This window comes from Manacus candei, unplaced genomic scaffold (assembly GCF_025592945.1).
Source record: "Manacus candei isolate 608988 ecotype Guabito, Panama unplaced genomic scaffold, ASM2559294v1 h1tg000043l, whole genome shotgun sequence".
Classification (NCBI taxonomy): Eukaryota; Metazoa; Chordata; class Aves; order Passeriformes; family Pipridae; genus Manacus; species Manacus candei.
Window position 1 is genome coordinate 7444263 of NW_026138091.1, and position 13482 is coordinate 7457744.

The 13482-nt window shown below is 42.2% G+C and overlaps 1 protein-coding gene across 1 annotated transcript; it reads left to right on the top strand.

The window, feature by feature from the left end:
* The first annotated feature begins 2914 nt into the window (after positions 1–2914).
* On the top strand, positions 2915–8629 carry AVPR1A (arginine vasopressin receptor 1A). Its single transcript, XM_051795830.1, has 2 exons — positions 2915–4054; positions 5777–8629. Exons 1-2 carry the CDS (start codon positions 3019–3021, stop codon positions 6058–6060), a joined length of 1320 nt encoding a protein of 439 aa, XP_051651790.1. The 5' UTR covers positions 2915–3018; the 3' UTR covers positions 6061–8629.
* Positions 8630–13482: the final 4853 nt, after the last annotated feature.

Here is a 13482-nt window from a genome sequence, read left to right on the forward strand (position 1 = left end):
ATTTTCCAGTATTAAAATTCTGAGCCTTTGACTTGCTCAGAGCATTTCTTTTGCCATGGAAGAAGAGGCTAAGACTGCAGCTTAAGTCACTACCACAACAGCAAGGGATGAACAAAATACAACTGCATTTGGCAACACATTGGATCATGTTTCAGTTAAGTTTTTGAGTACTCGACAGAAACCATTCAGTCTTCAATGAATTCAACATTCACAAAGATATCTGGCAACCTTTAAGCACCCATTTGGCATCAGAGAATATACCAGAAACCCTTGCCATTTTCAGACACTTTTACAGAAAGCTGTGTGCCTAGCGAGAACAAATAAAGATTTCTTGTAACAGTAATCTCAATTTTCTTTACTGAGAGCCTCCATCTCCAAGCTGAGCTCCAAGTGAAGCACAGGGCAAAGATGTACATTTCATCTAGCAGCCTTCCCAGTGGCAATTTTTCTCTTTGGAAAGGAATTCTGCAATTTTTCCCCCGTGTTGATCTCCATGTTACAGATTTCGGCAGGCAGAGGAACCCTCTCCATGTCTGGTCACTCTGGTCAGATAGGTGAACATTTCTCATTCAGCTCGACAAGGACACCTACTTGAAAAACTAAAAATTATACTGATTAATTTGAAGAACACCAATACTGTTAGAATTAAGCAAACAAGATCAGACTAGTTGCTGATTAAACTGGTATAGAAACCTTAAGAGTCCATAATTTGCTTAACATCTAGAGCAGGAGGACATTTTTTAACTACTAGATATAAATAAAACTCTCTACTGAATTACTTAATTTTGTTGAAACAAAAAAATTTGCAACAGCCTGGTTAGATATATTATCTATAAAAACATCAATATTGACTAATTTTGAGAATGGAACAAAAAAAGGCACAAAGACTAGCCCTAGATTACTTTTTTTCTGATAGAATACAACCCAGCAAAAATTATTATCAATGTCATGCTTAATATTGCGAGTAATCTCTAGGTAAAGCCTTGTGCAATGATACTGAGGTGAGTTTCCAGCCCTTTGCTCTGGAAATATCTTATAAATGCTATTCTGAGGAACAGAGTATGGATTGGATAGGAATATTTCTGAGATGATATGGGCTTGACAAACTCTCAGTATTCTGAACAACCACTCTTATCTTATTGTCTGGCTGTTAAAAATATGTCTTCGTCAACCCTGAAGTTTCATCTCTTCTGTTAATGGATGACATACCCAGAAGCGAAGAGAGCTTTATAATCCTCACACGGTTTGCACAGTAGAAAACCTGTTAGCAGGGTTTCCTGAGTGACACTGTTCATTTACATAGTATTCAACTCCTGTAAAAGTGTGTCAGAGAGACGGGCAAGGAATGTGAAAGAAGCCTTGGCAGTGGTGCAGTATTGTGAGATTTGTGATACGTAGCTTTAATTTCCCTCTCTGTTTGACCTGAAACATGCTGATGTGTTGTGTGGTGCACAGTTCCTAGGTCTAACACAATGAAATAGTCACTAAGCTGTAAATAATGCACTGAACCATTCATAAAAATCAGGCTTTGGAACAAAGTCAAGTTTAAAAAAATAAGTTTACTAGAAACTTAGGACAGCTACATTTACTGTCTGTATTTCCAGGTTTTGGGGTTTTCTTACAGCTTTTTATGGAAAAGCTCTTTGCACTGTAGGAGCAGGTGTACTCCTAGGTTCCTGCCATTAATCCGCAAGTGAAGGAAGGATCACTATTCCAGTGGCAGACTGGGGTGGGTGCACACACCTTCCCACACATGAACAAGCCCAGAAAGTGATAAAAAGCCTGGAGTAAAGCCTTGCACAATGCTAGCATGTTCAGAAGCATATAATCTTCTTCTATTTTAAACTTCTATACTATTCTGGAGTAAAAATTTTTAGAAACGTTTTTAATCAAAGAAGTAAGATTTAATCTTTCATTTCTCCCCATTGTTTCTTCTCTCTGTAAACCCACATTTTGTATAACTAAATTTAACTGCAATTACATATGAGCAAACTCAGACAGTTTGATTAAAACCAAAGTAGGGCTGGCACCTAACATAATATATCTTTGTTGTGATCTTATACATTTTTGTGTGACAGAAGGATGGAGTTTCTAAATGAAGGATCAAATTCAGATTCTGATAAAATTAGGGTGTAAAACCACACTCATGACAATGGGACCAGAATTTGCACCAAGTCCATTCACTCTATCAAGAGCAGGAAAACTCCTCAGCTAAAACATGTTTAAAACTGAGATTTAAAGGACTCACTGCCAGAAACTCTAGCAAATGTGGAGATTTTGATTGTACTTGCAGAAATGTGTGGTTTACACCTGTATGCCAAGGTCTGGATGACATTTATTGTCCTACGTGAAGTCCTGAAACCTTCAGAAACATTAGGTTGCTTTAAAACTCTGTACTATTTTTTCCAATCATATGCTTCTCTGGGGTTGATCCGAGCATGACTGGGAAATACCAAAGGCCCAGATGGAATCTCTCTCAGAGCCAAACCAGTACTTCCCCCGACAAGCCACTATGCCTTGGCTGGTAGCTGGATCGGGGTGTGAAGACTGATGCTGACAGACCTCCATCTACTCAGTTTTATTCTCAATCAAACTTCTAAGTGCTGCTTTACTGGGCCGTAGGGGAGCTCTCCGGGCGCACCGTTCCGGCTCGAGCAGCCCTTCCCGGTGCTCCGCCCCGCCGGGCTCCGCAAGGGCCGGGAAAGGGTGTCGGACCCCGCTCCCCCCAGCGCAGCTTTCTGGGCGGAGCGGCCCCGGTCCCGCGGCGAGACCAGCCTCCCTGCTCGGCGGGGCGGCCGGGGGGGGGGCGCGGAGTGGACGGTGGCGGGAGGAAGGAGAGGGCTGGCCTCAGGCGCTGGGCAGCCACTGGCACGGGAGCTCCTCCCGCCTCGCCTCCCGCGGCGGGAGGATAAAGGCACCTGTCCCAGCGCTCCGCGCCACCGGAGCGGGGAGGCGGCGGCGGCGGCGGACGAGCGGACGTGCGGGGGTCGAGCCGGGCCCCTCCGCGTAGCCCTCTCCATGCGCCTGGCCGGCGGCGCCGGCTCCCCTCGGGCCGCGCCCTCGCCCGGGAACGGCAGCCAGTGGCGGGCGACAGAGCCGGGCGGCGGCGGCGGCAGCCCCAGCCCCGAGGCGTGGTCGGGGTCTCCCAACGGCAGCCTGGGCGGCTGGGACCCCTTCGGGCGGGACGAGGAGCTGGCGAAGCTGGAGATCGCGGTGCTGGCCGTCACCTTCGCGGTGGCGGTGGTGGGGAACGGCAGCGTGCTGCTGGCCCTGCGGCGCACGCCGCGCAAGGCGTCTCGCATGCACCTCTTCATCCGCCACCTCAGCCTCGCCGACCTGGTGGTGGCCTTCTTCCAGGTGCTGCCCCAGCTCTGCTGGGAGGTGACACACCGCTTCCACGGCTCCGACGGACTCTGCCGCGTCGTCAAGCACCTGCAGGTCTTCGGCATGTTCGCCTCGGCTTACATGCTGGTGGCCATGACCGCCGACCGCTACATCGCCGTCTGCCATCCGCTGAAGACGCTGCAGCAGCCCACCAAGCGCTCGTACGGGATGATCGCGGCGGCCTGGGCGCTCAGTCTGCTGCTCAGCACCCCGCAGTACTTCATCTTCTCCCTCAGCGAGGTGGAGCGCGGCTCGCAGGTCTACGACTGCTGGGCGCACTTCATCATGCCCTGGGGGCCCCGCGCCTACATCACCTGGATCACCGGCGGCATCTTCGTCGCGCCCGTCCTCATACTCATCACCTGCTACGGCTTCATCTGCTACCGCATCTGGCGCAACGTCCGGGGGAAGACGCGCCCGGGGGAGGCGGTGGCGTCGGGGGAGGAGGCGGCGGCGGTGGCAGCGGGTGGCGGGCGGCGGGCGGGTAGCGGCGGCCCGCGGCGGGGGCTGCTGCTCGCTCCCTGTGTCAGCAGCGTCAAGACCATCTCCCGCGCCAAGATCCGCACCGTCAAGATGACCTTCGTTATCGTGTCGGTGTACGTTGTCTGCTGGGCGCCCTTCTTCACCATCCAGATGTGGTCCGTCTGGGACCAGCGATTCCCCTGGGTCGGTAGGTGACGCCTTCGGTTCCCCCACCAGCCGCCCCGCACGCGTTAGGGTCCCCCGGGGGTGCAGCCGGCTGTCCCGGGCGCTGCACATTCCTGAGCCGAGCGTGGGGGAGACGGGGCGCGAAGTGGAGAGTGGGACCGGGGCGCGAAGCGGAGAGTGGGACCGGAGCGTGCTCTCTCGGCGCCGCCCGGCCGAACGGGCCCCTCTCCCGCCGGGGAATAGCGGCTGAACGCCCTTGTGCGGGCAGGTGAGAGCCCTCGGGGCCGCCCCGCCGGCACCTCTCGTACTCGCGGACCTGGCGGCGCCGGGGGCGGCGGCGGCCGCGACGCTCGGCTCGGCCTGTCCCGGGAGCAACTGGGTCCCCGGAAAGGAGCAGCAGCCGCTGGGTTCTCATCCAGAGCAAAGCGAGCGAATGGAAAATGGCAAATATTTGCTGCCATAATTTCAGCCAGCAACATTTTCGTCCGTTTGAAGCTGCCGATATGAAAACTTAAGAAACGTTTTGTGTTACTGTGAAGCATATACACATATATGTCAGGAGCAGTTATAAGCCTTCTTTTCTGTATCTGCTATCTAATAATGGGGTTGAGTGCACCCTGAACCCTTCCTCTCAGCAGGGCAGCCACCTCTGAGTAGCCCCTTTAGTCAGTCACCGGTTTGCATGAATCAGTGGCAATGTAGATTTTGGAGTTACCTGTCCCACTGTTAAATATGGCTAAAAATAATTCACGAGTTTAAATGCTATTACATAGGTAATGAGCAGGCAGCATTATATGGCAGGCACCATATACCCTCTTTCCTCATAATGAGAAAGAATTAAATCAAAATGTTGGAATTCATAGGTTTTTTATTTTTTTTAATATACCCAAACTATTGCTTATAATTAATTATTGTCGTGAGAGCATTGATTGCCTCTAGCATGGGACTAAAGTCAAGCCTAAAGGCTTGTGGTGTGCAAATAGATTTTTTTTTTTACTTCAAAAGAAATGAAACCTATTTGAATAGATGGGTATTTGCTAGGTTTGTTTGAAGATTCTTTAAATCTATGGAACTGCATAACACAGCAATTGCACTTCTTTGGAGATTCCATAATTACAAAGAAAGATCACTATTAAGTGGTTAGACTAAATATATATTTAGAGTATTTGATCTAACTATCAACTAGTTATTGAAGGTAGAAGACAACAGCATTTTCATGGCATAGTGCTAACTTCGATTTTCCCTTAGGTAAAATTCGTTTAATCTCCAAAATCCAGATTTGATCAATAAGCCAGTAGTCAGTTGAGCATTCAACACTTTTCAGCGTGATGATGTATACAGCAAAATTCAGTGTTATTGAAAGCAGTGGGAAATCAGTGGGAATTTTGCCATTGTCTCCCAGGGTTCTGGATAAAAACTGTTCAATATTTAAAGTATGAACTTATCAACACATGGATACACATCAATGGAAATGGGACTAAAGCAATATTTTGGATGGATTATGCCATAAATTATTTTGTCACAACTTTTTGAAGTCTGTTCAGACAAATTCCCATTGACTTCAATGGCAGCCTTACATAAATAAGAACTTTCCTGATTATGTTCTCATTACTCATTTCAAATGCTGCAGCTCAACTTTTAGAACTAGAATATTTAGGAAAATAAATCCAACAGTTAATGAAGCAATTGACTGGATGGTGCAAATTCTTTTGATGATTAAATGTCTTTCTTCCCCCCTCCCCAGATTCTGAAAACACTGCAACTACTGTTACGGCTCTGCTGGCCAGTCTGAACAGTTGCTGTAACCCATGGATCTACATGTTCTTCAGTGGGCACCTCCTGCAAGACTGCATACAGAGCTTCCCTTGCTGTCAAAAAATAAAGCAAACGCTCAGTAAAGAAGATTCAAACAGCAATAGCAGGCGACAGACTTCTTTCACCAACAACAGAAGCCCAACCCACAGCCTAAACACCTGGAGGGAGATGCCCCTCTCTAAATCAACGAGCTTCATTCCCATTCCAACATGAGACAGGCTGCGGGGCAGGAGGGCATGACACTTTATGCCTATCAAAGGCACCAGTCACAGTACCGAGGAATGACTATAACATGGCTATAAGGCTAACATGCTGCCTTGCTCAATAAGCTATCCTGCAGCATGTAAATTATTTTCTGAAAGGTATTTAGAACTTGAGCAACTGATAAGGAAGGCACGGCAACAATAAAGCAATTATTTTTTTAAATAGAATTTATTTTAATTTTTTGTCTGTTTCTAAAATAATAAGTGCATTGTTTGCTTGCTGTTTAAAGCAGTAAAAATAGTAGAGTTGTCATGTTTTGGGGTAACTCCACTCTGTAGCGTTAATGCATAAAACTTCTCATGATTGTCGGATGAAGTCACAGGGAAAGAAGACAATATGAGCAAGACTACAGATTAGTATTAAACACAAAAAGAAGGTGGGAAAAAGTCCTGGCTGTCCAAATAAAGAACACAGACTCTGAGTTGTTGGAATTCAGTTGCTCATACTGTTTTATCTTGTAAAGATCCAGCAATTCTCAGATACTGAAATTTAACAACCCTACTAAAGACAAATCCTTTAGTATTGTCAATGTATGTGTGTGTATGGTGGGTGAGCATTTTTAGGGTAACATTTCTTCTTCCCTTCATGTTGATGTAAGTTCTACAATATATTTCTGTGCGTGTATGTGTTGTTGCATCTACCTTTATTTTTTTAAACTAATTTGAAAAATATATTGATAAATAAGTATGACAAGCTATGACTAGCTCAGCATTGTGACAAATAAATATACCAAGAAAATGCATAATGAATACCAGGACAACTTGCTTTATGGGTAAGAATTGCATATTCTCTTTTTTTTCTTCATTAAGATCAAGCTAGGATCAAGCCACATTTGGTTGTCAAGCAAATACCCCATCAATTCAGTAGTGTGGCATTTGGTAAGAGCCCTAGAACCAGTATATTCCAAGACAGAAATCTGAGAATCAAACTTACAAGTCTTCTTATCTTTAGTTTTAAGGAGGGAACATATAAAAATTTTCAATGTTGTTGGTTTGTCTTTTCTTTTTTTTTTTTTTAATTACCAGATCACAACAATATAGCACTCAAAATTGGCCGTAAAGTGCAATAAAAATTAATCACAACACATTTGCTAATTACAAAACTTTCAAGGTGTGCTTGTTTTCTCTACAATGCATGCCAAGTAGTCTGTAGTTCATTCAGATGCTAAATAAACCTGTTAAGTCTTTCAGTGGAGTATGTAATTTATCTTAAGGTTGGATTTTGAAGCTCCTTGAATAAGTTTTGCTGTGATTTTAAGTCCTGAGGATCATTTGAGAAGTACAGCTACCTGTCTTCTCCATTTTCCTGAGCATTCTGGATCCTGAAATCCAGGTGTTCTTCTGCTGCTGGAGCAGTGGAACATGTACCTGGCTACATAACATGCATGCAAGGAGGAACCTCAACAGCAGGTTTCTCTTTTTCCCACTAAAACCTAAAAGATTGCTTTTCTAATTGCTTAAGGAGAGTAAAAAATGGGGTCACCATGTGGCTTTCACTGAGAATAGTCCCCATGCCTGTCTCAATAATGGCAACAGAAATTAATAGAGCTAAATGCTGGATAAGATCATATTAAACCTGTTATCCAGTCCAGAAGCTTCCAGACATATCATCCGGTCAAGGAATAGGGAATATTATAGCTAAAAAAATTTTTTTTAAAAAATCGATTTTGTAGTAGCTGAAGAAAATCTTGTCTCTTCTCTCTACTTTCATTGTAAGCATTTTCTGTTCTTCAGGACAGAAATCTGGTCTAACGTTTTGTTGTTGCTCAAAACACTAGAACCCAGAGGACAGCATGGTGGAATAGCTTATATTTAATGACTATCTTTTTGACCACCTTTAGTACACAAATGTGACTACAGCTCTCACCAGTTCCGGACGAAGGTTTGTGAACCTAAAGTTGTATTTAAGTCCGAAAAATGCATGCAATGGTGTTGTGTGTGTATACTTGTGCACATTATATGTACTGCATATATTTTGCAAGCAGGTAATTAACAGTTACTGAAATTGCAAATGTTTCAAATTAAGTACATTATCCTTTGCCTAGTTTTCTCTTAGTGCTACTACTTTCTTTGTACATGAAATCTATTAAAAAGCAATTAGCTGTACTAACAGAATTTTCATGTTTGCATAATTGAATTGTTTTTCTATTGGGCTTTATATTCAAACAGAAAAGATAGTGAGAAAACATATGAAGAATGATGTTGATAATAAAACTGAGCTAATGGCCAATGTATGTATTAAAGCAAAAAGACTCAAAATTATGAATTTTAGTTTCTTCTGAATATGTTATAAAATCTAGGCTTACACTTGAGGCTTTCTGTAATTAAATTGACAACACAGTTTAACAGTATTTCGTTTTCAGGCATCTTTTGGAAATACTGCATTTTTCACATAACTGTAGCACTGGAAGATACAGCCCATATTTCTCAGTTGTTCATCCGTGGAGATATTTTTTAACAGCTGTTTTGAGTTATCATGAGGGCACACTACTGGAAACAGAAGGAAATAAAAAATTGTGAAACCATTGCATGTTTAAAACATGGAAACATGCTCTAATAAACCTATATATTTGTTCGATCAGAAGCTTTCTGGGGTTTTTTTGCTTATCTAGATTTTGCAGGACCAGAAATGTTTGTGGTAATACAGTACATATTTTGCAAAATGTAAAATTTCTTTGTTAATTTTAATAAGTTGTTTCCATGAAAAGCTTTAAGGAGTGAACAAAACTAAAATGTTTTTCTATTACACATAGTGCATGAAGGACATGAACAAAGAAGCAATCTGCAGTCAGCTTTTGACTCTATGCTGCTAGTATTGTTAAAACATGTAACTTAGCATTTCTATAGGTGTTATTTTGATATTTTTACTTTATTTTATTTTGTTTTACTTTATTTTATTTTAAATAGTCAGCTTCTAATGTAAAACATGATTGAATGGATAAGCCTACACTCTGTTGTTTGTTCTGGTGTTACCAGAATTGCAGCCTTTTAAAAATAATTAGGTGGAAAAAGTGGAGATGATACAGAAAATGGAAAGGATTTTGTTCTTCTACATATGAAACATAAGTTGCTAGAAAGCTTCTTTTCATTAATTTCTTTTTAAATTTGTAGGTACATATATTGTTGACTCAGAAAAAAAAATATTCTCTATTACCACATCACGGCCAAAATCTACAAAAAATCACAAGAGACACAAGTTCATGTGTGCCCAGTACTGCAAAGACAAAGCTTTTGTCTCCAGAAAATCTTATGACTGGTTCCAAATTGCCTAGATTGAAGGACCTTGCTAAAGTTCATTCATGCTCCTTTCCAACTCATGCATATGGAAACCAGAGCAGAAGAAGGGAAGGATCTGCAGAGCTGGAGGTTGTTCCAGGGCAGGTACCCAGCTTTGGGAAGTGAACCCAGATTTTACAGTAGAACTACTGCTGAGATATAGTTATTGCATAGAAGAAACTCTTACGGATTTCTCCTAGACTGAGTTCCCCACTTACAGAAAGGACTAGTTAAATACAGTGTCCTCTCCTAAAAAAGTGTCTGCACGAGTTTCAATTGTGCAGTCCCTTCTGTACAGGATGGGAGGAAGTTTGTTGTCTTCATGAAAGACTGGGGAGGCAGACAGGAGTTTGTGTGCTGAGCACTAGTTGGAGCTATAGTTATTGTTTTCTGTGTTTTTCTTTAGGAATTGGTTTTGCTGGAAAACGTGTCACTTGCTACTTGGATAAAGGAATTGTAGGATACATAAATGAACAGGTTTCTGAGTCCAGGGATAGATCACAGTCGCTCCACAGGGAGCAGTCCTGGCTGGTTCAGGTAAAAGTCCCTCACACAAGAGTAGGTCCAGCTAGTCTTTAAAAAGGCAGGGAACTGCTGAAAGTAATGTAAGTCATGCAGAAGGGTTTATGCAGGTATGCAAAAGCAAGCAAACAACAATCATAACTGGTGCCTGCTGAGCTTTGTTAGAGCCAGCCAGCAAGGGTCTGCCTCTCCCAGACAAAAGTCCTGCAAAAACCCTGGATCCTGAATGGTGTTAATTAACACTGTAGCACTGTGTGGCAAATGTGGATAGAGCCTTCCCAAATCTTCGTTCGCGAAGCCTAGCCATAAAAATGAATGAAGCACTGTTTTGGTACAGTTGCTCAGTAATTTGCCATGAATTAGCATAAACTTGCTTAGAGTAACAGTTTACATGCAGATTAGCTTTAGGTCTCCATAAGGACATTTTTAGCTGAATTCTTGACACAGTCCATTGGGTTACTTCATTTCTGAAAAGCGAGACTGCAAGGTAGAATCAGGAGTGCAAAGCTCTCTTCTCAGCTGTACGGTGAGGAGACCGGCAAGTCTCTTTAGTTGCAGGTGGACAAGATGTTGTTGGGTATGGATGAACTTTCCTCTAATCAGAGAATAATCTTTTGCACAATTCCAATATTTTTCCCATTTCCAAAATTTTTTTTTTGGGGGGGAAGGGTGGGTGGGAGGGGAAGCTTCGGGATATAGCACTTTGTCTGCAAGCAAAGTTTTAGAAAAAATTGTTGGGATCAGTGGAAGGACATCTACAAATTCCCCATCTCTTCATTAGCTTGTGTTTTCTTCCTTTTACTGATGAAACAAATGCAAGAGTGCCTTTTCTTCCGTGTCATGTCAAATTAAGTAATTCCCTAGAACAGTTTTGAGCTGCTGTGGTTCCTTATGGGTTTTTGTAAGGTGCTAACACTATTAACAATTGCATAAGTAGGAATTAAGATTTAATGACCTCCAATTGCAGAAATAAGGACTACTGTTTCATGAGTGTCTATTGTTAAATCGATTGTACTACTACTGTGGGCAACAGGACAAAATGCTCTTGAGATCACAGTCCTCTTTCTATGGCAGTATTTTTTGTGCTTAGGACTACAGCATTTTATTTTTCCCGGTCAAATGTGCTAGGCCTAGTTCTGGATAATGCTTCCAAGTGACAGTGGCTGCATATCTAGTATGGGTCATGTTAATTTACTGATGCCTGAATTATCCATCCTCAGTTCAAGGTAATGATATTTATCTTTCTCCATAAGTTCTTATAGGGCACATGGGTGAGAAGTACGATGTACAAGTTCAATATTCCTTTTCAAGCAAAGCACTTGCAATGAAGGCTGTAGGTGTCCCATCAGCTTTTACAGCTTTGTAGCAAAACCTGACAAAACTTCTTGGCTCTCCAGGCATAAAGCCTGTTCTGAAAGTCAAGGAACAGGTAAACAGAGACTGGCACAGTAACTGCCCCAGCCTGTTCCACCACTACTGGTGTGATTGCTCCTGCCATAGTCTTTCCTGACCCTGGTATGGATGGCTGCAACAACAGTGGGGACAAGGACCACAGGAGCAGCAGCAGACGGAGTTGTAATTAAAGCATAAATTCCTTTTGGAGGGAGGAATGTGGATCTTATCAAATAAAAAACCCACAGTGAGTATTGGGAGAGAGATGAACTGGTGACTCAGAGAGCAAATAAAACATGTCTTAGCACAAGGGTTATTTGAAAGTATAAAAATGTTTTCCATTTTGCAATTTTAAGATATGTTTTATATATTTAGAAAAAGACCCTCTTGTCTCCTGGAACTGTAGTGATATGAAGCTTTTACAAATCTAATAAGTATCTCTGCTGAGATGTCTGCAAGTCTATGTCTAAAAAAGGACAATGATCTCCCCAGGCTAAAGCATTCAACATGTGATTTGTAAGTTCTTGGCCCTACAATACAAACTTGTTCTGTGGGAAATATGGACAGGCAGAGTTTTCAGGGAGGAGAAAGGAAGGAGCCTAAATATCATTCCTCTTTTTTTGGAAAGAAGTGATTGTCAGGCTGCATGACAAAATCTTCAAACTAAAAGGCAACAATCTTCCTATTATTTTAGAAAGGTTTTGATTGAAGGTGGTGTGGAAGTGAGAAGCAGTGGATGAAGAACCTGAAGGATTAGGAGGCATGTTACTTCTTAGCATTATTATCAAAAGGAGAAACTTACTTAGGTGCTACTCAAATGTTTTTCTAAATAAGAGTAGTAACTGTACAAAATAGTGGCAAAAGTAACAAAAAATTGGATAGCAAATTCTCTTTTCTGGTTCACTGTAAATCAGGCAGAGTTATGCAATAAGACATCTTCAAACTGGGGTAGATACGGACAAAGGCATCCTCTGAAATACTGTAGGTGTTGGTCACTTCAGAGGAAACCACAGGTAACAATTCACAGTATTGTTGGATGATATCACAAAAATAAGGAAATCCAATCATCAGACTGATTTCCTACACAATTAATCTGAGTAATTCTCTTCCAGAGAGGAAGAAAACATTATTAAATAGGCACCATAATATTTTCTAAATGTGAGACATTTCAGTGTTTCCATGGGAGCAAAGGAGGGGCTTCCGAGTATTAGACTAGACATAGAGCTAAGGATTGAGTTCAGTGAGACATCTGGGCATTCATGTGGATTTCAGTCATTATGTAGTCCCATTATCTCCAACATTCCAAACACTGTGAGGGCAGTCAGGGCAACAAGGAATTATATGCAGTAAATAATAAAAAAAAGCAAAAGATAGGTTTGTATGACAATATATAACCTCATTTCCCAAACCAAATTGTACTCATCTTTTTCAACAGAAAAAAGCAAGGATTTAGTTATGTGTCTCTGATAACCTAGTTCACCATGAAGTTGATGTTCAGAGGCTCAAGAATCCTAAGTTCTGATATATAGAAGTTCTTTATTAAAGGGATAAGTTTGAAGTGTTATTAAATTGAAGAGAAGCTGGGAAAATGGGGAGAGAGTTCTGCCTTTGTTCTCCTTTGTTGTTTGTTTGGAATTTGGGATTCTTTTTCATCTATTATGACAATTCCCCTGAAAAGTTATATTTTAAATATGCCATACTGGAGATAAGATGGTCAAAGCACCATGAAGATTGACTCACTCTTTAAATGTAAGATGTATCATTAACACTTGCTCCTCTGTTGCACAGAGGTCACAGTGTGAGCCATAGTGTAATTAAACAACAAAATCTCATTTTTTCCTAAATTTATGACCCAAGTACCTCAATATAGGTATTCAAAGCTGGAGAACACAAAGGTGGAATTTGTCTGCATGAATGTACCTGCAGTGCAGGTGGGTCCATCTGAGCAAGAGTGATTATTTTTGTAGCCAATGCAGAATTAGTTTCTGGAGTCCAGGGAGTCAATATATGAGAGATATCAAGAACACTGCCCTTATCTCCGCTGCTATATGATAAGAAAATAATTTATTCATTGTTTTTAATGGCAGGTAGACCACTAGCTCAAATTGGTACACCTGTATTGCAGATAGTGTAGGTTTTAGTGACAGAAGAGATCAGAAGAGATCTCCACATTATTAGTTCA